Source organism: Typopeltis vanoorti, chromosome 20 (assembly GCF_054136105.1).
Source record: "Typopeltis vanoorti isolate ZY-2024b chromosome 20, IOZ_Tvanoo_1.0, whole genome shotgun sequence".
NCBI classification, from domain to species: Eukaryota; Metazoa; Arthropoda; class Arachnida; order Uropygi; family Thelyphonidae; genus Typopeltis; species Typopeltis vanoorti.
This window is the reverse complement of record NC_143568.1, coordinates 49773674-49801442: the sequence shown is the minus strand read 5'-3', so window position 1 is coordinate 49801442 and position 27769 is coordinate 49773674. Positions and strand designations below refer to the sequence as shown.

At 34.7% G+C, this 27769-nt stretch overlaps 1 protein-coding gene across 1 annotated transcript in view; it reads left to right on the top strand.

The window, feature by feature from the left end:
- Window positions 1-27769, top strand: part of lgs (BCL9 domain-containing protein legless) — a 684040-nt gene that overhangs the window by 290120 nt on the left and 366151 nt on the right. The window contains exon 5 of the mRNA XM_090410672.1: window positions 17284-17379. Within this exon, the coding sequence (XP_090266798.1) occupies window positions 17284-17379 (96 nt within the window). The remainder of the gene's footprint in view (window positions 1-17283; window positions 17380-27769) is intronic.

The following is a 27769-nucleotide window of genomic DNA, read 5'->3' as shown; positions in this document are numbered from 1 at the left end:
AAGGTGTTATCTCCACTTTCAAGGCTCGCTATTTAAGACGACCTTTTGCTCAAACTATTAAATCCTCAGCAGAAGAAGATTCTTGGACTTTGAGTGAATTTTGGAAGAAATTTAACATAAAAGGTGCCATTCAAAATATTTATGAATCTTGGCAAGAGGTGGCTCAAAGCAACATGAGAGCCGTATGGCATAATATCTTGCCGCATTGTTCAAAGGACTCTGTTACTTTTGTAACACAGAAATCTCAACAGAAATTGTGCAGACGGGCAAAGATCTTGGTTTTATAAGTTTCGATTGTAACAATGTGAACAAATGTATTGATTCTCATTCAAATGATCTGGTTGATGAAACCCTTTTGGAGTTGGAACAACAATGAGCCAATGAAGCAGAAGACGACGATGACCCCCACTGATGTCATGGTTGAAGAATTTTCCTTTGCTGACCTTTCAACTTTTGTGAGAAAAATCTACGAAGCTTCCGACTTTCTCATAAATGCCGACCCGAATTTGGAAAGAAACACCAATGTGAGACAAAGTCTCAATAATGCTATCAAATGCTTCAGAGATCTAGTACTTGAAGAGACAAAGAAGACAAGGATGGTTCAACGAACACTGAAAGACTACTTTAGTAAAAAGTAAATTACTGTACGCTAAAATTGAAGCAATATTTGTTTTATTTTCTACAACTTTTATATCAGATTAAAAGGATTTTATTTGTTATTCAGTTAATAAAAATAACATTTTTTTTATTTTTTAAGATTTTTATTATCCTAAATTTTTGTAATAAACAATTTAAATTGAAAACCTTTATAAATAGACCTCGAACAATGCGGTTTTGCTTAGCGCAGACTTTTCTTGGAACCAGTTAACCGCACTATACAAGGTATTCTTGTATATACCTTTTAACAATCAAATTGTGTACTTCAACAAGGCTACTAATTATTTTAAAAATTAGAACTTTTCAAGGTTTATTGGCTACTGTTGGAACAATGGCCAACAAAATATTGCAGCAGAGAAGAGTTCAGGCAGAAATCTTGAGATATTAATTACAGACATATTAATATTGCTGACTATTAACTTCCTAGAAGAAATGTTGGATTATTAATATTCTGTAAATTGTTATGCACTTGGGAACCTTAAGGAATTATGGAAAGCAAATTACTAGAATAGAATCTAGCCATGTAAGAAACATTGAAATGTCTAACTCTTTCTGTACGAAACAAAAAAAGAATCAGTGTTTCTAATCCACTGTTCGTTCCTAACTGTCTTATAGTATAATCAGTAATACTGCAGTGAAGTGAACTTACGTGACTTTTTATTATTCTTCTAATGCAGTGTAATGCCTCCCACAGATCTTTTATCAGATGTCTTTTTTTATCTTTTTACATTGTTTTTTAAGTTCTCTCATCAGGTGGTCAGGTCTTATAGTATAATCAGTAATATTGCAGTGAAGTGAACTTACAGTGACCTTTTATTATTCTTCTAATGCAGTGTAATGCCTCCCAGAGATCTTTTATCAGATGTCTTTTTTATCTTCTTATTGTAAAATGTTTTACATTGTTTTTTAAGTTCTCTCATCAGGCGGTCAGGAGGATACAAATGCCGAGGGCAGTACATTCAATGTTGTCTGGTGTGTGATAAAGGCCAGTATTATGGAATATATGGCCAATTGCTGTGATAGTCTTGCAAGAAAAGATATGATTGACTTATCAACAGATGAACATATTGTTGGATATTGTTTTTTTCTCCACTTGGTTAGACTATAATAAATTTAGTTTAATCCTTTATCCAAGTGTAAGCAAACAAAGTTTTGTACCTGAAGTATCTTCAGGACTGAGGCAACTCGTGGTAAAGGTGGACCAAGCTCTCATTACTCCTTGTGGACATGTATAATGCTATGCATTAAGGGAAGGGCCACTACCCAAACTATCCTTTATCCAAGTGTAAGCAAACAAAGTTTTGTACCTGAAGTATCTTCAGGACTGAGGCAACTCGTGGTAAAGGTGGACCAAGCTCTCATCACTCCTTGTGGACATGTATAATGCTATGCATTAAGGGAAGGGCCACTACCCAAACCGGTTTCAACCTTTGTTGAGGTCTCGTCAGTGGGAGCCAGATCTAGAGGTGGTGATACTAAGACAGAAGCAATGGAGAAGTCATATTTACCTGTACAAGTTGCCAAAAGGTGTCTCACCTTATTATTAAATTACTCTGGATTTAGAGAAAGATGGTGGAATTTTTTTTCCCACTGGTTAGACTATAATAATTTAATAATAAGTACTATAATAAATTTATAATAATAATAAAAAAAAAAAAACTCCCAACATCTTTCTCTAAATCCAGAGTAATTTAATAATAAGGTGAGACACCTTTTGGCAACTCGTGTAGGTAAATATGACCTCTCCATTGCTTCTGCCTTAGTATCACCACCTCTGGGTCTAGCTCCCACTGACGAGATCTCAATAAAGGTTGAAACCGGTTGGAGGCTTGTGTGATGAATGGCAATGCTGTATCCCTTGAAATTTTAACTGAGGCTCGGCTGTTGCTGTCACCCAGGTCCTGGGTGTGTGGGGGGGGGGGGGGGGGGGGGGGGGAGTAATCAATGGCAATGCTATAGCCTATGAAGTTAACTGAGGCATGGCTGTTGCTGTTACCCCTCAGGTGACATATGAGCAAATGAGCGGCTCTGCTCGGTGGTGGAGTGAGCCTGCCACGGGGTAGAGCCAACCGGTTCTGAGAGTTCTTCTCAGTGGCAGGGCGAGCCTGTTACTGAGCGGAACAACGCTGAGTTTTTGGAGTTTGACCTGTACTTGAATATTCAACAAAGGTCAAAACCGGTCCTGGGTAGTGGCCTTTCCCTTAATGCTATGCATTAAGGGATTTTAGAATGTCTCCTTGAAGACATTATACATGTCTTCAAGGAGATGTGCTTTGCATTATGGGAGATACTAAAACAAGGAGTGATGAGATCTTGGTCCTCCTTTTAGGACTGAGGCAACCATGAGTTGCCTCAGTCCTGAAGATACTTCAGGTGCAAACTTTGTTTACTTACACTTGGATAAAGGATTAAACTAAATTTATTACAGATTAACATAATCAGTGTATTTATTGATTCCATAATTATAATTACTGCGTAATTATTATTGGGAGACTTCAACTAGGAACATCAGTTGGAAAGAGAAAAGATCTTATGGATGTGAGGAAATGGGTGACCAGCATGGTAAAGGAAGGCAAAATAAAATTATGAGAAGTTATATGAGTAAGCCAAAGGAGTTCTTTCTTTATGTGGCAGAAGCAGATAAGATATTCAGATTACTGAGTCACAACTTTGCAATGGTCTGTTACCCAAATGAAGATACTGCAGTGGCAGATGTGACAGTAACTGATGTGGGAATAGAGGTAGATCAATTGAAGGTTCTTAGTGTATTGTAAAATCTTAATGTGAATGTTGCTGTGCTCTTGTTGGCATTATCAAACTATTCACTATAGCTTTGCTATTTTCATAGTTCCTGTGATTTTGCTATAGTAAGTAAATCAACTGTGTGTCTGTGTGTATGATATTCTGCTGGTAAATGAATAAGTGACCTCCTCTGTGGTGGGCTACTAAATGGCCCACATGCCCATTATATTTTTACTTTTTCTTTTTGTTATTCCTATCACGTTGGTAATTTAAAAATATGAAAGTCCTGCAATAAATGACTAAAATGACCCAACTGTTAGAGCTCGCTTTATTCTCTGTAATAAAGTCAGCTCTAATAACTGTGATGGAATGATAAGAAAGCTCTGCAGTTACAAGCTTCATGATGGGGGGGGGGGGGTGCTAACAGTTTAGGCTTGTTTTTTTATGTGTTATATTATTATTATTATTATTATTATTCCTGATACCTCCAAGGAGTCCGAAGACTCATCGTGGGAGGACATCTACAACTGTCTCTGCACCTAACCTCTACTACGAATCATCATCTCTATCAACGCCATCTGCCGCCCACCTCCAACACCACCACAACTAGTAATTTTTGTCTGTAAATTGCGTGTGTTCTGAAGGGCCGATTTGTATGTATGCGGGATGAAAAACCCGAGTTTCCGGGAGAAAAAACCCTGCTACCTCCGTATGAGATCGGCTAACTCACCTTCGATTGAAATCGACCAGATAAAGATTCCTCCCGTCGCGACGAGAATCGAACTTAGGCCTATTCCAATCGAAGGGCGCAATGTACCGTCGTTCTTCCAATTGCGCTACGGAGGCGCTATGGATTGCACTGTATTTATCTACAACCACCTTGTAGATAAATACAGTGCAATCCATACAAGAAAAATCAGAGCACTGTAAAAGTGTATTAGAAACGACAAGTACAAATTATTCTGAAAAGTATTTACTGTGTCAAGTATCATGTGCCACAGATTACATTACATACAGCCTCCTAGCAGCCCACTTTTCTCGCCATTTTATGAATACGACTTGCGAATCTCTTGTTAATAAGATTACACATCCATTTGGCTCTATTTATTCTTCGAACTCTCGGGACACATTCTGATATCACATCATTTAAGTATTGTTTAAATGCTTCCCATGCACTAACGATATTCTTTCCATCCAGCAACCGATCCTATTCCACTGAACTCAGTATACTCCTCAGTTGGTCATAATTTCCTGCTTTGTAGTTCAGCATGTAACCTTTCCTGAATGGAACATTCATAAACATATTCACTTCCCAAGTCAGTACTGCATCATCACTGCCACCAACTGGAGGCAGAAATCTTTAACTGAAACAACCTCTGACACTATAATCGAATCTAACACTCTTTTACCTTGAGTTCCTTCTGTCACATGCTGCTTGAGGAAGTTGTCTCGCAACAGCTCAATAAATTCAATTTCATTCTTCTTATGAGATTTTACTGCTACCCAATCACTGTTTGGATAATTAAAATTCTCTATCATGATTATTCTTTTTGCACCCATTGCCTTTATTTGGTGATTCTTTTCTTCATCACTAGCAATGGATCCACTAGGTCTGTAAAAACATCCCACTATGTATTTGATCTCTTTAGATTCCATGTCACATTAGATGGCTTCAAATTCACTGTCCCATGAAAAGCTCTTACTGGTATTATAATCATAAGTCTTTACTCTAACTGGATTCAAGTTATCCGACATCATTTAACACCATGTGCCACTTCTCCTATCCTGTCTATCCTTTCTAAAAATAGTGTACCATTTACACTCGGTACCAGTTAGTATGTCTGATTCTGTTAGCCAGGTCTCACTAATGCATACAATCTGAGGTCAGAACATATTTACCAAGGCAACAAACTACCCTTTTGTTTCTGATACTGCCAGCATTTGTGTACAGACATAATAAGCTACCTGCATGTTCTTTTGTATAAGCTTGTCTGTAGTCTGTGTAACACAGTTGGGATTCCAAACTCAATGAACACAAAGTTAAAATTGTTTTCTCCTCATAATCATTTCCATGATTATGCCCTTTCCTGTTATTAACATAGTCACATAACATTGTAACTGTGGAAATCAGTAGGCCTTGACTTCCATTAGCTGCCATTTCCCATTGGTACCATTACTACTGAATGCCATCACATCAAATAACAATGCATTCATTTAATACAGCAGGTAAAATTGAATATTTTTATTACAGAATACACATATTTGCTATTTGGTAATTATAAGAATCATCTTTTGAAAATGGAAGAAATGTAGATGGTTGTTTATTGACATTTAAGATTTGAGAGCAGATCTGCTCCATTTGAAAGTTGTCTTGCTTGTAAGCGTTTTTTTCCCCCATATTATGTTGTCTACTATATTTCTATGTTAATCCAGAAAAAAAGTTTTGCATCAGATATCTTATGTTTGTTTTCCATGCTGTACTCTTTATTTATGCATTCTGATAGTTGTACTATAGGTCATATTTAGGATGTTACATTACATTGAATTATGAAATGATATTGACAAAAAATAGAATAGATATAAAGCATACTTGGAAGTGTAAGAACTTTTAAAGGGTAAAACCGGAAAAGTAACGCACATAAAATTTTGAAGTGATTGTTACACACTAATATTAATGTGTAGATCAGAAACATGGACTGTTTCTGATCCTTCCTAAAATTCTAAAATTAGTAGATGTTCAAAATTAGATCATATCAGAATGACGACATTAGAAAGGAGTGTATACACTCTAATATAATCCTGTGGCCTCTTTTAAGAGGGTTGCAGTTGGTGAACAGTCCACTTCCATGCTGCTCTATCTCGTGCTTCTGCAAGACTCTTGCCCATTCAGTCTTGGATGTTGTCTTTCCATTGTAGTCGGGGTCTTCCTCTCTTTCCCTCCACCATCCCCTGCAATACTATTCTGGGGAGCTCTCCAGAAGAACCCCTCATCAAATATCTTGCAAATGCTATTTTTCTTCTCTGGATACAAGCCGTATAGCCTCTTTTCATCTTGAATCTTTTAAGAGCCTCTTCATTGCTCACTCTTTCAGAGTAGCTGATATGATCCATTTTTCTCAAGCACCACATTTCAAATGCATTCAATCGGTCGCTCATCTTCTTCTTATTGTCTAGGACTCGCATCCATTTGTCCCCAGATCATTGTCTTGAGGATTCTTACTTTTAACTGTTTGTTCAGATTTCTGTTTCCTAATATGTGATATATTTGGAAAAATGCTGCTTTTGCTTTTTTAATTCTGTTCTTAATTTCATAATTAGATCTACTGTCATCTGTTATCCAACTCCCAAGGGATTCAAAACTTTTTGCATTCTCTATTTTTTGTCCGTTCAAAGTGATTTCCATCCCATCATTTCCTTTCCTTGAAATCTTGATTAGTTTTGTCTTCTGAATGTTTATTTTCATTTTATATCTCTCATTTCCAACCCTATTCAGTCTATTCAAAATTCTTTTCAAACCTTCCTCTGTTTTGCCCATAAGTACAATATCATCTGCATATCTTATATTTTTTATCAGAAGACCATTTATTTTTATTCCATCTTTCAGATCTTCCACGACTTCCCTCAATCCATTCACTATAGACATTAAAAAGGAGTGGGGACATCCCACACCCTTGCCTCATACCCTTTCTTATGGAGATCCATTCAGTATCCTCTCCTTCAAATCTGACCCTGGCTTCTTGAGTTTTATACATTCTGGACAACAGTCTGATAATTTTTTCATCTATTCCTATTTTATGCAAAAAATATCAAATAAAATAGTGTAGTTAACATTATCAAAAGCTTTTTCGTAATCCACAAAGTATAGATATAAATCTTTATTGCACTCGATCGTTCTTTTCCCAAATATCCTTAGTGTTGTAATAGCTTCCCTGTTTCTCCTGAAACCAAACTGTATTTCATTTAATTCTTTCTCTATCATCTGTTCCATTCTTCTATATATTATGTTGATTAGAACTTTTGCAACGTGGCTAATCAAGCTGATAATTCTGTGCTTATTGAAATCGATTGTTCCTGTAGGAATAAAAATAGAACGAAGTTCTTTAGGTATTCTATCCTCCTCCAAACTTCTATTAAAGATGATGGATAGAAATTTTATTCCTTCCTTTCCCAAGTGATATTTATTAGGAGAGCTGCCTTCAGCAGCTCTCCTTGAATATCATCCAGTTCCTGAACTTTCCTGTTCTTTATTCTTTTAATGGCTGCTTTAGTTTCCCATTTCTTAATTTCTGGGGTATCACCATTTTCTATCTGATCACATTCCAGGTTACCTTCATCTCCAAAAAGTCCTTTTGCATACTTCTTCCACCTTATCATTTTGTCATTTTTTTCCAACAAAATCTTTCCTCTTTCATCCTTCAAAGCACTGCTTTTTGTCCTTCTCTTCTTCTTCCCTGAAATCAAGTTCAAGCCTTCATAGACCTTTCTCATATCCTTTGCTATATCATTTTCCTCTATTTCCTTTCTGCAGACCTGATTGAGCCAGCCTTCCTTTGCCTTTTCAGTCAGAATTTTTACTTGTTTATTGATAAATTTTGCATCTGACTTTGGCTTCGTCATTATTCTTATTCTTCCATTTACTACTTTCATTCATTTTTTGTATCACTTCCTCAGTAAACCAGGGATTCCTTCCTCTCCTCTCTGCCTCACCCAGAAGACCTTTAGCACACTCCTTGATTTTCTCTCTTAAATCAGTCCAGATTACTTCTAGAGGTTTATCAGTATCAATATTGCTGATCTTATTTTCTAGTTCAGCTTGATATTTCTCTCTGATATCTTTTCTTTTTAGTCCAATTCTTATTTTTCAAGTTGCATTTTCTTTATTTATTCATTTTAATTTGATTTTTACTTTAATTGTGAGCAGGTTATGGTCACTATTGCAGTCTGCTCCAGGATAAGTTTTTGCATTTTTTATTACATTTCTATATCTTGAGTTAATTAATATGTAAACAATCTGATTTCTCACGTCACCCCTCTCTGTCCAGGTGCTCTCCACGTATACAGTCTTCTCTCGTGTTGTTGAAACCAGGTGTTAGTCACTATCAGTTTGTGTCTTCTACAAAACTCCACCAGTCTATCTTCCCTTTCATTTCTTTCTCCTAAGCCTCAAGGGACCACCGGACCATCCGCTTTTCCTTTCCCTATCTTTGCATTCATATCTCCCATTACTATTAGTATACCTCTGTTGTTTTTCAAATGTAAACATTCCTCTATTTGTTGATAGTTCTCTTCGACTTCTTCATCTAATGATCTGTTGTAGGCAAGTACACTTGAATTATAAGGATATTTCTAGGTTTGGCCTTTATTTTCAAAGCAATCACTCTTTCAGATCTCTGCCAGTATCCCTCCACCATATCATCTATCCTTTCATCCAACATTATTTTAACACCCTTTTGATGTTCTTCTCCTCCTGAGTAAATAAATCTAAATCCATCATCTGTTCTTATATCTCCTTTACCTTTCCATCACCTCTGAGATTCCAAGAATTGATATCTTCATTCTTTTCATTTCTCTGAGCACATTGGCCATATTCCCTGCTTGATACGTTGAGTTAACATTCCAGGTGCCTATATTTGTATTTTCCTTGAGGTTTCATCTTCTTATGTTGTGTGTATACATCAGCTCTAAAACTTCCAGGAGGCATTGATCCTGCAGCATCATTTGAGGTCTTATCCTCCTGGCACTCCAACACAGATCTACAAACCCCCTCCCTGGTAGCATATTGCACAAGATCAGACCCAGGGGTCCCATCTGTTCTTGTGCATAATTCATTCTTCTGTCTTGACTTGTTCATCATTACTTGGAGAAAGAGAAAAGTATGCATTGCCTTCCATGCAGCTTGATGGGTTGGACATTTCCTTCCAACTAGATGCAATGGTTATACTGCCATGACTCAGTATCTTCAGCTCGTGTACCCCGTGCACACCTAGGTGTGCCCCTGGGGAGGTATACACTCCAATTGATAAAATATCCTAATACAGAAAAATATGAAAAGTCCATATGGAAAGAATGACAGAAGAAAGGAAGATTACCAGAAGTTCTACATTACCATTCTGGTGGACACATGAAGATACAGGGGAAAGATCAGTTTTGAATTTTGGAACAGGCAGATTGTCTATTCATGAAAGATGAATATGAATTGCTCGTCTCACTCTTGAATGATTTTCATCATCTTTTGGTCCAGTGGCAGACTGTGTAGATGCCGGGACTGCAAATTCAAGGTTGTAAAACTGACAATGTTATGATTGTGATGATATTGATGGAATCCTGTTTATTTGTGTGGTTTAGATATTTTGAAGTATATATGATATCTGGAAATGATGGTGGACAAGGAGCTGCAATTTATGGGATATTGCAAAAAATTTAATGGCAAGTTAGCAGATAATTTCTTTCATCACTGCAGCACTGGAAAGGAAATTTATTAGGAGTAATAAAATGATATTCCATTATACAATGCCCCTATCAGTCCACATCTTTACTACTATGCACAAATTTAGTCACAGTTTTTGAAGAGAACTTCTAGATGTGGAAGTAGAATATGCAAAATACGTATCTTCACAGTGTCATGTGTTGACAAGGAATTAAAAAATAGCATGATGTAAAAATATTTAGCTTGGGAAGAGAATTTTGATAGTTAAAATGGGGGAGAAGGTTATGTAGTGAGGAGGAATAATTGGCTATTTCTGAAATTGTAATAACGGGACAGGATATGCAATGAAGTGGGTAATATATTTTTTTCATGAATTAATGGAATAAATTTTTATGATACTACAAAGGTGATGACCTGATTTGGAATGTAGAATGAAAAATATAGTTATGATGAGAAAATGATAAATATGTATGTTAATGTATCATGTACCCAAGTTTAAAATGAACTTTGGTATTCTGTTTATCTGCCGGTAGAATAATTCTTCTTTGCTCGACTTTTGTTTCCACTTCTTTGAGGTTATTTTTAGAAAGTAAGAACCTAATTTGAATTGTAACTGTTTTTAATCCATCATTGGAGTGTGTCGTACAGTCAAGATATGGCCTATTATATTGAATGCTAAGGCATCAAATATAATAGGCCACTTTCCGAATCTTGCTAAAATTAATTATTAATGGATGCAGTATAAGAGGAATACAATCACTCGTCGAGTATATATATCAACAAAATCTTGAGGAGGAAAAAGCCATCAGGAATATTTATTGATATTCCACCAGAAACACTCAAATATTGAGATACAAAAATTTAACAGTGCCTGTACTGCATAATTGAGAAATGCAGGTCAGGAAGTTATATTCCCAATGATTTGGAGTAAATCTCTCATATATAAAAAGAGAAATAAAATTTACATGAAAATTACAGAGGAATTTCCATATTGAGTGCGTTTGTTTCAAGTCAGATTTTTATTATTATTATTATTATCACGTGACACCTTCAGGGAGTCCAAAGACTCTGCGAGGGAAGGCACCTACTCTACAACTTTCTGTCTCTACCAACTACACTTTTTTTTTTACACTTTTTAGTAAAAAGTAACAAACAGTGTAGCAATTTAATTAATTTTTTTTTTTTTTTTTTTTATAATTTATTCTATATAATTTATTCTATCTACTGCCCCACTGCCACCACTAGCATTTCCACAGACAATCACAAGCATCCATGCCCACGTTAGGATTCAAACCCACAGCCTTTTGGCTGGAGAATGGATACGCTAATCACTTGGCCAACCAGGCTGGCAGTTTGTACAAGCTTCCTTGAGAAAATCGAATAAAAAAGAGAATATGATAAAATTTTCATTCAAATAAAATTTGGATAATATCTGGTTTCTGACCAAATAATAGTTTTTGGGATCCATTTTAACTTTAAGAAAAATGTTCAGATTTTTCTTTAAAAAAATCCTTGATGGTCTTAGGAAGTTAATGAGGCTGTTATGGAAAAGAAGGAAGAAGTTTATTGTAAGTCAGCCAGTTTTTGCACAAATTTTAGTGAAGATGGCAATTTAAGTATAGAAATAGGCAAATGAATAACTAAAGCTAGTATGGTTGGGAGTCAACTGAATGAATGTAAAATTTGTATGTATTTTTATCTAAAAGGAGAGAAATCATTCAAAACACACTTAACTAGACAATATTCAAACCAGTGTTGACTTATGGATCTGAGATCTGGGTTCGAAATAACAGTTGATCAAAGACTGGCGATCACATATGGGATTTCTGATAAAAATTAGGGAAGTGAAAAGATGCATTAAAGTCAGAATTATATTAAAATTAAAAATATGGTAGATTTCAGTTAAGGGCATCAGTTAATTGGGGCAGCCATTTATTTATGTCAAATATTGAAGAACGAAACAAATTGAGAATATAACCCAAAGTTGCTCTGCTTATTTGGACTACCTTGTTCCATATTGGGCAGTGACTGGAGATTGCACACTTGTAGTGAATTATGGCACACAGGTAGTGAGTTGCATAGAGAGTGTTCCTGTCAGTATTAGCACTGGGATAAAGAGTAGAGAGGTCAGGCGTATTTTGACATTGAACGATTCTACTTGGAGTGACTGCTAGGTAGTGTACTTTTCATTATAACAGGAGTCTGTTAATTTTTTAGTAAAAAGTGTAACAAACAGTGTAGCAATTTAATTTAATTTTTATTTTTTTATAATGGCCCTGTCAAGATGCCAAGGAAAGATCTAATGTTAACAGATAAAATCACCGTAGTTGATAAAATAAAAAGCCAACCATCTAACACTAGTCACCTTCAGCTGGCAGAGATAACTGGTGTTCTAAAATATAGAATCGCATGTTTGTTAGGCCAGCAGGACAAATTGTGAGAAGAATGGGCATCACACGATGGAAACAACAGCGAAAATCCCAAAAACGGAAGTGAGAAGGAAGGATCCAGATGTTGAGGAGACTCTCAATCAACATTTCTCTATTGTAACTGGATGAGGCATGCATGGTAATGGTCAAATTTTAAAAACTAATTTTGAAAACTTAGCTAGAAAGCTGGGCCATGTGCACTTTAAATCTACAGATGGTTGATTATTGAGATGGAAAACCAGACATGAAATAAAATTTTAGAAGGTGCACAATGAGAAGGACAGTGCTGATACTGAGTGCTGAACAGTGGAAATCAACTAAAGTACCCAAATTGCTGCAGAAGTTTAGTCATGATGAAATCTATGATGATGACAAAACATCTGTTTTACCATGTCACACAAGATGGTTGCCTGAGCTATAAACTTGCAGCGCTGTCAGGTTCAAAAAAAGCAGTGGATCACATTACTGTGTTGCTCTGCCATAACATGTCGGGAAATGTCAAACGGGAGCTGTTGGTTATTGGAAAAAAGCACCACGCTCTATGATTTAAAGGGTTTAGAATGAACAGTTTGCCAATTCTGTATTATGCCAACAAGAATGTATGGATGACTTCCATTATTTTTCAGGAATTACTAATGAGTTGGAAAGCAGAATTGCGATGAAATTCAAGCAAAATTATTCTGTTTCTGGACAACTGTGCAGCACCAGGAAATGCCAGATATGACTGATAATGAAAATGAAATCATTTCGGAACTGTAATATGTCAGAAACTATGAAGAGTTTTTATGCATTGATAATAGCCTTCAATATTATAGAAAATGAAGATTGTGAGGATGCAATTGTTGAACAAATTGCAACAAAATACCTAAAAATCCCAGAAAACAAGGAAAGTAATGAGGATGACACACCTGAAAATGAGAAAGCAACTAATCAGGAAGCCAGGAAATTTATTGCTGAATTATGACTTTATGCAAGAAAGCAGTGAAGACAGTTCTGAATTAGGGAACACGTCAAATGAAAGGAAACACACCACGGTAATCTTGATAAATTTCTCCAAAATAATTCTTATGGAAAGCATTTCTTTCATAGATACCTATGTATAATTAACCTCTTTAGTGATACTGATACATATGTGTACGTTTAGTTTTTTTTAAATAAAAACATGGTTGAAAAGGTATATTGAAAGTTTGTCTATTTTTAAACATTTTTAACTTTTTGTGATATTTTAGCTTTTTCCATTAAATTTGGAATAATTGGGGCTGCTGCTTAACTGGGAGAAAGTGTTCTAGTTCCAATGTATTCCAATTAACCAGAATCCACTGTATTAGGAAGGAACTTGACATTTTTAATATTCAGGAATGTGCAAACAGAGCTAATCTCAAGCGGCATGGTCACTTAAACTAAAATGAAAGAGGAAAGATTAGCAAAGCTGCTGTTTAGTTGCACAGGAAAGTAGAACCTGAGGAAGATGTTGGTGGATAGATTTAGTAGGAAGTGACTTACAAGACAGAAATAGTAGATTTTGCAATTTTAGATTTCTAACAAATAACAATAATTTTGAGTAAAATTGTTCAGTAAGAAGGCTTTAAATAAGGTAAACTTTCATTTTTCTATTGTATTTTCCTGTACTCACCATTTATCAGTTGAATTTGATGGTGACAGATAGTTGAAATATCATAGGAAGGATTTGTATTTAGTATATCTGGAAAAGGCTTATGATGAGATCCAAGAGAAAAATATATGTTCATATTCTACAGTTAATAGTTCAAATGGAACATTATACAAGGTATATATAGTTTCTGCTGCATGTCACAGTTACGATGGGAGATGTGGGAAGATGATTTACTGCAAAATCAGGGGTGAGGCAAGGGTGTGTGTGTGTGTGTGTGTGTGTGTGTGTGTGTGTGTGTGTGTGTGTGTGTGTGTGTGCGTGCATGCTATCTCACTGATGTTCATCATCTGTGTGGGAAATGCATCATTAAGGAAACTTGAAAATATCAAAATTGGACATATTCAACTAGCTCTTTTCAGGATTCTTTAATTTAAATAACTGCTGTAAAAATTCAGTATTGAAGAATGAAAATAGGCAGGAACATGAAAAACATCAGGTACATTACATACTCAGAGGAGTATTATAAAACAAGTAAAATATTTAAGCTATATAGCACAATTTTTAGTAAAGATAACAAATTAAGCAAAGAATTAGAATAAGCAATAAATTAGAATAAACAAAGCATGTTACAGTAGGAATCTAACTGAATATACTTAAATAAAATAAGAGAGAAATTAGTCATTACATTAAATTGACAGTATACAAAACTTTGTTCAATCCATTTTAACTTAAGAATCAAGACATGGGTTAAAATTATTTTTAATCGACCTTTCAAATCGAAAGTATAAATACTTTGAACATTTCAGCATAAACTTAAAGACACAGATATGAGAGTTATGAGAAAAATTAGGGGAGTGAACAGATGGCATCAGTGGTGGAATCGTATTAAAAAATAATGATCTTAGAAGAAACTTGCAATTTTTAGCAGTGTGTGAGCAGTACTAAACTTAGGTGGTATGGTCACTTAAACAAAAAGGAAATATCAGCAGCACAGGTGTTTGAACCAGAATGATAGGAAAAAAAGGCCCAGAGAAAGATGAAGACCAGTATCTAGGTGGATTGATGCTGTTTGAGACACATTAGATCAATATAAAATCTGATAATATGGCAGTTCTGACAAATTTATTTTGGATGACAACTGTTGAAATTAAGTTAGTACTAACTTAAACTGAATCATGTAGTACTATCAGATATCCTGTCCACCTGTTGAGGATACATATCAGGAATTTTATGATGATATTGATAATTAATGATGCTGTGCTTGTTGAGATTAGAGAAAAGCTTTTTTTAATTATGCTGATTCGAAGAATTTATAAAGATGCACGTTTAGTCTAAAACAGACTAAACCGCACCAGTGGATTAGTCTGTTTTAGACAGACAGGAAGAGCTGCTAACATCTGCCTGGAAGAACTTAAGAAATACTTTTGATGCTTTACTTATGCACATCTGGAAAATTGGACCGTAATTTGGACAGCCCTTGAACTAAAAAGAATGGCATTCCATAGAAGCCATTACAAGTCTGAGAGACTATTTTTGGAGCCATCATCATGAGGCTGTTATTTTAAGCCCATACAGCCAATGTCTGCTTGTATCCAACTTGAGGACATCATTTTTTTTTGCAATGCCTTGTGTGCATTGACAAGTTATTTTGTTCCCCCTGCCCTGAGGATGGTAGTTTGAAATGTCAGCACCTTAACATATTACCTGCTTTATTATTATTTTTGTCTTATGTGATATTATGACTTTAATACTTTTGAAATGAAATTATAGTACAAATGGTTCATAAATTGAAATTTAGGACATAAAGATAAGTTCATTGTCTGACTCTTATAACTCCAGAGAAGTCTGATGTTGATGATAATGCTGCTGCAATAAATAAATTCTATGTTTTATTTGTTTATTTATTCACTCATTTTATGAATAATATGTAGGAAAAATTATTCTCAGTTTGAAAACAAACAGTTTTTTTTTTTATTTGCAAAAGTATCACCAGTATCTCAACACATCAGTTGTGTTATAATAACTGAGCAGTTATGAAAATCATAGTAGTTCTATCTTACAAGAAAATTTGATTGCCCTTTAGGGAATTTTATTCATCAATAAATATGATCTGCTAGAATTTTGTATATTTTTGGCAGGATGATTGATGAAACCTTGTAAATTAATTAAACATTACAATTTTTATTATTTGTCTTTATTATTTTATTTAGTTCAGAATAGTATAAATATTAAAATCTACATATGAACCATGATAGCATACTTGTAAGTAGTTCATTCCCATGTTCTCATCTCCCGCTACAAGAACCAAGTTAGATGATATAATTTGAAAGTCGGATAATAGCTTAATATTACATTAGTATTGCTTTTCTGCATGATACCAATGTTGTGTATATTTTCTCACCAAAATTATTCTTTCGATCTTTTTTTGCATTGAACATTATCACTGTAAAATTCAGGCACTTGATTAATTTTTACCAGATTTGGTAATGTACATAATTTCCAAATCTGGTAAAAACAAATCAAGTTTTTACCAGATGTGTATTAAATTATAATTGACAAGAATATAATTTCTTGTCTCTTATAGTTTAATAAATACCAAACTTTTTATCTCTCCCTCAGTTATATACAACTAATTGCTTGCATATTATATTTTAGTTCTTTTGTTTTGATATTCTTTTAAAATTTTGCATATGCAGTTGAGTTTTTGTTTGGCACTTATTTAACTACAGTAATCATTCAGTTATCTTACCACAGCAGAGAATGAATTTGCTTGTTGGTTAATTGAAGGATCCCAGTGAAGGAATGAAGTGTATGAATTAAGTGAAGGAATAGTATGTAGTGAATATAACCCATCATATAACTTCCTGTCTGGAAGCCATTTGATACACCAACACATTCAGTAGTTGGATAGCTGAAAGTCAGATAATTGGGAGAGCAGTTTATTTAATTATTCATTAATTATAATCTTGCTTCTGTAAATTGTTTTTTTTTTTTAAATTATTTTACAAATATATCTTTAATAACACTATTGTGTATTAAAAGAATAGTTTTCGGATGGAAAGTAAATTATTAGGATTTTAGTTTCTTTTTAAATTAAAAAAAAAACGAACAGTATTTCCTGAACATTGATTTTGTTGATAATTCTAAGAATCCTTTCTCAGAAATGTCAGATTATCTGGTACCAAATTAATTAGTTTTTAAAATTATTTTTAATAGCTAACTTGCCATTTAAAATAGCAGTAATTCCCAGAACAGATGCCATTTTGTCTTAGTTTGGCTATCTGTGGAACTGAGGCATGTCTAAACTAATTGCTGTAAAAATCCATGAATAACTGTAGTTAATTGCTTGCGTATGTGCATTTGTGCATGTAAACACACACACACACACACAGGTTATAATGAATTGATTTTATTAGCTAGGTACTCTGAAGTGGTTGGTTGATCATGTGTACCAGGAAAAGGAAGAAGAATTCTCTGATTACTTGGACGAAAATTTTTCCGCAGATGAATTAGTAAGTACTGAATTAATTAGTACTAACTAAAACTGAACTTATTAGTAAGTACATCTTGTTCACCATTTGTCATTCATAAAGTGCATTCATATGATATAGGAACAACTGTTCATGGTTGAGAATTTAGGGAGACAAAACACACTTGTTAAAAACACACTTACTACTCTACAAAGTAAAATGAATCTAGGCTGCTTATCAATCTATTATCTAGCCTGACCTCTAGTGAGAAAAAAAAAATGTAACTTTAAAAATAAATAAATAAAAATAAAATAAAGTTAAAAAAATTTACAAACAGAACTACAATAACATTCCTAAAGTCCTCTCGTATTGAGATTTCCTTCTGGGCTTGTTTCGGTTGCTATAATGGTTGAAGATTGGTCCTCCACATTTTTGGTATGATTAGTCTGTGAACTGGGTCCGTGAAAATGGTGAACTACAATCCCACTAAGCACATCAAAAAGAAAACAACAGAATTAATTAAATCTGTGATCACATGGCCAGAAGAAATAACCAAAAAACTAATACCTCATTATACCTGCTCTCCCAAAATTTGTGGCCTGCCAAAAATACACAAAACAAACACACCATTACGTCCGATAGGTGAATGAATCAATGGCCTGAATTACCACTTAGGCCAAGAAATTAGCGGCCACACTCAAGGAGTTGGTAGGTCATTCTCCCTCCTACATAAAAAGTACACATTTTATAAACAAATCAAAAACATCGCACTGAACAACCAAGATTTATTAGTCAGCTTTTACATAACTGCCCTTTTCACCAATGTCCTGATCAATGATACTATTATTCTCCTACAGAACATATTTCAACCTGACTTCATGCCTCTTTGCCCACGTACTCTGCTCCAGGTAGTTTGTGTGGCAAAACAATTTTTACTTGGAAGACTTTGACCCACGAGCTCTAGATTCGGCCAGCCTAAAACCCAAAGTCTGGCTCAGATATGTTGATGATATTTTCAGCATTTGACCCCACAGCCGTGAAACACTAAATACATTCCTCAGCCACCTGAACAAACAACACAAGCATATCCAATTCACCATTGAAATCGAAAACAACCACTCTCTCCCTTTTCTAGACACACTCATCACATGTCTTCCCTCAGGCTGTCTCTCTTTCTCTGTCTACCACAAACCTACACACAGGCCAGTACATACACAGAAATTCATACCACCACCCAACACAAAAACTAGGAGTCATAAGCACCTTCAAACACAGAGCGCTAACTATTTGCTTGAATGAGCAAGCTCTAAACTAGGAATTTGAGATCATTAATCATACATTTATAAAAAATGGGTTCACCACTTTCCCCTCCCTTGGCCAATTTCTTTATGGAGACATTTGAAGAAAAAGCCTTAAACTCCGCCTCACAAAAACCCACTATTTGGCTTCGTTATGTGGATGATGTGTTTGCTATTTGGCCACATGGCTCAGACTCACTCCACTCCTTCCTAACACACTTAAACAACCAACATCCCAGAGTCCAGTTCACCTTAGAAAAAGAGGAAAACAACACCCTCCCCTTCCTAGACACTTTAATCACCCGCCAGCTTGATGGATCTTTGGTTTTCTCTGTTTACAGAAAACCCACCCACACTGGCAGATACATTCACCAGCAATCCCACCCCCCCCCCCCCTCACAACAATATGGGGTGATAAAAACACTATATAACAGGGCAAAATTAATCTGCTCAGATGACAAGGCCCTGACTATGGAACTAAACCACATCCTCAACACTTTCTTAGCCAATGGCTATAACCCCAAAAAAATCCAAAAAATACTAAAACCTGAAAACCACAACCCCCCTCCCCCCCTCAACAATAAGGACTACACCAGGTCTATCACTATCCCCTACATCCAGGGCACCTCTGAAAAAATAACTAATATCCTCAAGAAATATGACCTTACTTCCTGTTACAGACCATATAAAAAGTTGGCATCCCTTATCCGCTCTACCAAAGACCAACCACTTCCCCTAGACCTACCTGGTGTATACCAGGTCCCTTGCAGCTGCAAATTGTCCTACTTTGGCCAAACAGGCAGAACAACAAATATCAGGATTTCAGAACACCAAGACTACATCCAGTTTCACCAGTACAGCCGCTCTGGGCTGGCAGACCATGCCTTAGATACCCACCATAAAATTCGTTGGAAGAAGACAAAAATAATCCATCGCAGCAAGTTTAAATACGAAAGATTATTCAAAGAATCTTCAGCAGCTCTAAAAAACGTTCCTAACCTCAACAAATTTGGGTGCATGAAACTGCCCCAAATTTGGGAGACTTTCATTATGAGAACTTCAGCCCAACGGCCAAGACTACCAAATTAGCCCGCAAGAGGGCACCATTAGGACTTTAGGAACAAAATTAGTGTCTTAATTTCTTCCTCATTTGCTTTGTTAGTTCCTGTAGTGCACATACCATAGCTTTATGTTCCTGAAGATGACAATGTGACATTGTCGAAATATAGAAGTGATTCATTAAAGTTATCTTTAATTAATTTACTTTATATGCGTTGTTAATTCCGTAAATTAATTACCAGTTATGTCTAACCAACGTATAAGTCTTACCACTAGATATAAAAAATAGCTATAAAAAAACAATTCACAAGATCCTCCACAAAATCACCACTAAAAACAAAAAAGATTTTAAGAATGCTATATCCATACCATATGTCAGAGGCATTTCAGAAAAAATAGATTTATTATTTATTTATCATATGGAATATACATGTGGTTAGAAGGAAATAAAATGAAATACATATGAATATAGATAAGATACAATTTATAAAATTATAAATAAAAAGTAAACCATAAACAAGCAGATAAAATACAGGTATTAAACATATGACAAGCATCAAGCAAAAATTTAGTCATAATTTTATATTTAGATTTTTAATCCAATTGATCACCTCTAGGGATATGTCAAAAATGTCCTTTGGTTCACCTGGATACGCCATTAACTCACATTCCTGAACTATATGACGAATGGTTTGGGACTCGGCTCCACAAGGACAGTGGGGATTCGGTATCTTTCCCCATTAAGAAAAAATAGAACGCTACACAAATACAACATCAAGACTACCTTCAAATCCCCAACAAAATTAAGAAGTTTACTCAGTTCTTTCAAAGATCCTCTTCCACGCCTGGCCCACCCAGTGGTTTACAAAATCCAGTGTACATGTAACCTACCCTACATAGGGGAAACAGGACGCACTATACCAATCAGGAAAGAAGGACACAAACAACACATTAAATACCTCCATCATGGAAAAACCAGCCTATCAGATCACGCACTCCATACATACCATAGAATCGACTGGAAAGGCACTAAGTCCCTACACTACACCAAAACCTGGTTTGAGAGGAAATTTAAAGAAGCATGAAATGATTAAACACTATCCAAAACTGAACAAAAATGACAGACTAATCATTCGAAGAATGTGGAGGATCCATCTGCAACCATTCTAGTGACCAGAACAAGCCCAGAAGGAAATCTCAATACGAGAGGACTTTAGGAATGCTTATTGTAGTTCCATTTGTAATTTTTTTTTAACTTTATTTTTATTTGTTTATTTATGTATTTTTTAATTTTTTTTAAACTTCATTTTTTTTTCTCACTAGAGGTTAGGCTAGATAACAGATTGATAAGCAGCTTAGATTCATTTTACCTTTGTAGAGTACAAGAGCATGTAGCTTGTTTTCTTATACATAATGTATTTTTCTGATGATGACCTCAACATGGTCTCCCTAAATTCTCAACCATGAATGCTGACCACCGTGTAACCTTAAAAGAAAGAATCAGACAACTGTTCTTTATCATCAGTGTCAGATTAAAATTAATTTAGAGAAAATTAATTAATTTTTTCAATCATCCCTCCAAACATTCATCATTAGAAAAATAAAAATGCTTGACTAAAGATTTGCCAATGGAAATACTTAAAATTTTTGACAAAGGCATTTCAGGTGAATTTTAAATATTACCAACTATTTCTTGTCTTGTGATAGGTGACAGAATTTATTATTTATAATAGATTTGAGCAAAATTGCCTGCTTTTGAGATCTTCATTGTTAATTTAGTGATTTTAATAACTCCCATTCATACTGTTTTTTCATATATTCAGTAATTTACACATACATTTTAAGTGTTCTTCAAGTAACTATTATATTTTTGCGTTGTATGCGATTACAATCCTGAAAGAAAGAAATGTTGTTACATCAAAACTATGACTTTTTATATCATGCACTCGTATATGCATGATTCTTTTTCTTCCAAGTGGAAAAAGAGAAACGTTTTCTCATCAATATATTCATATAATCATGGAAAAAATTAATGTTAATGTTCTGAATACTGGAATAACCAAATATGTTATTAAGCTTGTCTTGATAATTTTTGATAAATTTCCATATTATTTACTTCCACTCATCATTTTCCCACCTCAGAAAATAAGATCGTATTACTGATTAGCAATCAACTGACATTCATTTACTCCTTTAAGGAATTCATAGTGTTTATACTCATAGGCAATATTCCCCATAGCTATATTATTCCCTTGTTCATGTCTATCTGTATTTGTGTTGTTTTGAGTTTCATAACAACATGACAGGTGAAAAATGTCATGAACAGTAAAGTTAAACGGAATAACATGCAGCAATTCCACTTCATCTGTGAGGATGTCAAGTTGACTCAAGCATCTGAAATGAAATATTTTCTGGTGGTATGATGCAAAACACCACAATGAATAGTTAGGTTACCTTTTGTGTATATGTGTAATTATATATTGGTCATCATATGCAATACTGCTACTCTTTTATAAATAAGCATACAGAAATTTTTTTTTTTTTTTTTTTATGATAAATGTTAACAAGTTACATGTTGGAAGTATTTGTTTGTATTAATATGAAATGTTGAAATCCAGGTCAAATGAAATTTATAGTGTGACAATTTTTTGGCCTCAACTCTGTTGGGAGGGGAAAAAAAAAATTGCCAGTCAGTTATAATATGTGTATAGTTATTTTAGAAACACTGTCCAGTGTGCATTATGTTTATTTAAGGAATCTACGATCACAAAACATGAATAAATATTTTGCTTTTAATGTATTATGCCTAGAACAGGAAAATAATAAAAATAATACATTCAAAATTGTTTAGTGTCATTCATACAGATGAAACTAACTTAGAAAGAAAGATTTGGAATTGTTGACTGCAATCTTTTATCTTTATCATCATTAATTTCCTGATATGTACCCTCAAGTGGTGTTCAGGTTACTATGACAGCACTATGCAGTTAAGTTTACATTATTATTAATCTTCTATCGGCAGTTTTCCTCCAAATGAGTCTATTTTTGTTAGCAATCCAATATTGTCATATCTAACATTTCAAGCTTCTAAGGCATTTCTGACTGAATCAATCCACCTATTTTTTTGGTCTTCCTCTGGGTCTCTTTCCTTCCATCTTGGCATAAAACACCTGTTTTAATAAACTTTCCTAACCCATTCTGTTTAAGTGGCCATACCACCTTAGATTAGCTTTGCTGACACATTCTTGAATGCTAACAATGTTAAGTTCCTTTCTAATATCTTCATTTTTAATGTGATTCTTCCATTGATGCATCTCTTCACTCCTAATTTTTCTCAGAACCCTCATATCTGTGGTCTCTAGTTTTTGATCAAGTGCTTTATTTCTAACCCAACTCTTAGATCCATAACTTAAAACTGGTTTCAACACTGTCTTATGTACTGCTAGTTTGATGTTTTGGCTAATTTCTCTCTCATTCCATATAAATTTATTCATTTGACTGCCTCCATACCAGTTTTGCTTATTCTGTTGTCTATTTCCAGATTTAACTTGCCATCTACACTGAAAACTGTGCTTAAATTGCTGAAATATTTTACTTGTTCTATAGGCTCTCCATATAGAATGCAGTTGGATATGTTCAGTGTTTCTGCCTGTTTTCAGAGTTTTGCTCTTTTTATTGCTGATTTTCATGACAAATTTGTTACAGCTGTCAATTTACAGAATCCTGGAGACTTGACTGGATGTGTTTATGAGTACAACATCATCTGCATAAAGCAAAGAACTAAGTTTGACATGTCCAATTCTAATATCAGGCCTAATGCCACTTTCTTTCATAATGTGATCCATATAGGTGATGAATAGTGAAGATAATGTGCTTTTCATTCTTGTCTTATCCTTGATTTTACTTGATACCATCTTCATGTATTTCCTTCAGTTGTAATGGCTTACTAACAGCTCAAATATAGACTATGTGTATTCTTTTGCATAACGATCCATTTACCTCACATAATTGTAGTGTAGTGTTTTGAAAAGCTTTTTGCAGGTTTGTCATATGCCTTTTCAAGATCTACCTTTGTCATATTCCCATGACTTCTCAACTATTTGTTCTAAAGTGAAAATCAGATCTTTACAACCTCTGTTTAGCCTGAACTCAGCTGTTCTCCTCCAGGTTTCTTTCCCACAATCTTTCTCAACCTCTTTTCAAGTATGCTTGCATAAATCTTACCTGGAACACTTAGTAGAAAAATTCCTCTGTAATTCTCTCACATTCAATTTTATTCATTTTTTATAGATAGGAACTATGTGATCTCTACTCCAATTGTCTGGAATTCGACCTTCTGACCAGACCCTGCGAATAATGCAGTATAGCCACTGCAAAACTTTTATACCTCCATACTTAAACATTTCTCATCAAATATCATCTACTTTCCACATTTCAAGTTTTTAATGGCTTTTTCTTACTCAGGTATTGATATGTACTCCTCTTTGCTCCTCTTGAAAATTTTCTGGTATGGTGCTGTCACCACTTGTTTCATTTAATAGTCTTTCATAGTAATTACTTCAGACATCTAGGATATCCTTATCTTCAATTTTCATCTCACCTTTATTATCTTTGGTTCCTTTTACAGTACTTAAATGAAAGCGTTCCCTTGACTTTTGTTTAGGTGTTCTTTTTACACATAGCTTCAGTTTTATTATCATGTTGTCTGCTTATGTCTTGATTTTTCAATTTTCGCGCGTGCACACACACACACACACTGATTTTGTACCAACCTGTACATTGGATCTACTGATGTTTCACCTAATGATGATGTAATTCAATAATAATTTAGATCTTGCTCTCTGGAATACAGTTAATGATATTGCTAAGTGTGTAGCTTAATATACACACACACACATATGTAAGTTGCATGTACACTACTCATAATTCAGTATTCTAAGGCACCACAAAGTACCATGTCTATCTAATTCTTGGTCTTCATATAAATTTTTTCCGTGGCATCAAACACCTGTTTTGAAACACCAATTTGAAGTTACCATACTCGCCCAAGTTTACCTGTTTGACATATTTTTGAATGTTGATATTATCAAGCTCCTTTCTGATATAATAGTTTTTATGATAAAAAATGCCTCTGATGCTATTTGTTTGCTACTTTGACTCTTTTTTAAGAACTCTCATATCTCTTGTTGTTAATCTTTCACACACACACACACACACTGGTATCCAAAACCTAAGGATAAACACTATTTCTGAAGATTACACCTGGAAATTTAGATGAATCAGCTTGTGACAATTTGTATAACTGATAATTTTGAGTAGAAAGCAGGTACCATTACATATTTTTGAATTGAGAATTGCTGGCAAAGGGATCATGTGGTAGCACTCAACACGATAAAAGGGAAAAGGTTGTGCTAAGTGAATTGTGTTTGAATGAGGTTCTTTTCATGAAGGAATAAAGTTGCGAACTTGGATGTCTTGTAATCTCTGAATGACATCATGTAGATGATTTCACATGTGTAAGTTTTATCAGAAAGCTTGCAGAACACCACAGAATTGCTGAATATTGCCAGAGAATTTGCAATCTCACATAGCATTGTATCCAGGCTCTGGGCAGCATTTCAACCTAATGGAACATATTCCAGATGTTTGATAAGAGGTTGCCCTCACACTACCATGGAGCATGAAGGCAGATTTTTGGTTATAACATTAAAATGTAATAAGTCATCTTGCAAGTCGTCCCCATTCAAGCACAAGTATACCCTGATATCTCACTTAACTGTGGCAAGACATCTGTGACAAGTAGACCTATACACCCCAAGGGCAGTAGTCTGCATCCCTTTATCCTCAGCTCATCGTAGAGCAGGTTTTCAGTGGTGTTGTATCCATAAAAATTGGACAATGGATTAATGTACTCCTTACAGATGAAAGTTGTTTAGTCTTTCCTCTGATTCTAGATGACATTTGATCTGGTGTGAAAGTGATACTGTTTACCATTGCATGAATGTTCTGGAAAGGGATAGATATGGCAGTGCTGGGGTCATGGGGTGAGAAGGCATTTTGCTTAATGGAGGCACAGAGCTACAAGTGCTGGAAAAAATGGAATATGACTGGTGAATGATATTGCATTGAAGTTCTTTAATTTCATGTTCGATTGTTCCATGGTGCTTTAGGGGAAGAATTCATTTTTATGTATGACAATGCCACACAACATCATAATTCACTGGAAATCAAGGATATTAAACAAATCATGTTGCCAGCATGCTCTCCAGATCTCAATCCCCACAGGACACGTTTGGAACATAATAGGGAGATGCATTGCTGCTCCAAATTCCCCTCCAGAACTTCTGAAACACTTGGTGCTAAGCATGGTACAACCTTGTGATAGCTGCGTTGCATTTTGGTGTGGACATATTCCATACTGAAATGTCTCTCCGCATAGTTTTCTGTAAGCACTGTACATTAATTCCTTAACTACAAATTTTGTAATTTTTGAAATTTGTAACTTTTGCCATTAATGTATTGCAATTTAATTTGTACAAAATTTATAACACATTTTTTGTGTAATACAATTTATTGGTGTGCTGGGAAAAAATTTGTGTCGACATTTGGCTGTAGTCATGAAAATTTTTCATATACAGGTTAGGTTTTGGACACCATTTTGTATGTGTGTAATTTTATTTTTTTGTATAAAATGTGTATCTGAGTATGAATATATTTCTTTTAATGACAGTTTATTTATACAAGTGAAATAAATAAGAACAAATTTACAAAAATCCTAATAAAGAGAACAAAATTGCTTGTCTATTGTTTATAACAATGAACAAAAGGAAACTAATAGCATAAGTGAGGTTAAATATATTGAGAACAAGGTGATTTTAACTGCGATAAATTAACCTGTTATATGAGAACTAACTTTCATTGATTGCTGTTAGACAACAGTGGCTGAAAAAATTGTTTGCTTATGCAACTACCAGGCAATATGTAGTAATTGGTTTTTTCTTTGGACTTTTCATTATTCTAATTGTATATTGAAAAGGACAAACAAATCAATGCATCTTTTGATCAGTGATCTGTTCCTGTTTAGATGTTTTTTGTAGAACTTGATTTAATGAAATCAAACACATTATCATTCAGAAAGAATAATTCAAATATGGTGATTTATTTATTTTATAATAATAAAAATTAAATTACTTAAATTATCTATAATTAAAGTAATTTAGAGAGTGCGTCCCCTGGTTGGCGGATAGGGGAGCCCACCACGTGTGTGTGTGTGTATGTGGTGGTCCGAATATACTGAATAAGCACTCATTGACCAACAGGGCCATAAGGGGCAATCATCTTAATTGTAAAGGAAGTGGCACTCCCATGAACCCCTAGCTGGATCTGTCCTCTTCTTCTTCTACTTTGAGGAAGATCCACTTACTTTAATCCTTCCTATAAGGCCTTATCAGACAACTCTTCTTATTTTATGACCCTTATGCTATTAGAGTACTCGAGATCCATGGGATCTTTTCATTTCTGGCCTTACAACTATGCCCTCTCTATAAACCTTACTATAATTCTTCTATAATCTACTCTTTCCCCTTTCAATATACCTATTCCTCCTATGGGTTTAAATTCGGAAGAAGGCTAGTTCAGAAGTCTTAAGGTAGCAGTCCTACCACTGAACTATTCCATTGTTAGGCTCCCCTGACATGGAGAACACAATTCTACTAGTAAGCGACAGAAAAAGATAATCGGATTGAATCTATGGGAAACGATCCTGGAATGGAAAAGATAAAACAAAAATGTAAACGACAAAATATAATACACATAGCAAACTGGAATGTAAGAGGAATAGCATATAAAGAAATAGAATTAGACCAACTATTAATTGAAAGAAACTTTAAAATAGCAGTAATCACTGAAACAAAAAAGAAATTAAAAGGAACTATGGGAACCGAAAATTTTAATGTGATATACAGTGGAGTTGACAGAGACCAAAGAGCACAAGCAGGAGTCATAATTTGGATTCATAACTCCCTTTCAAAACAGTTAAAACATTATAAATTATGGAATGAAAGAATAATAGAAGC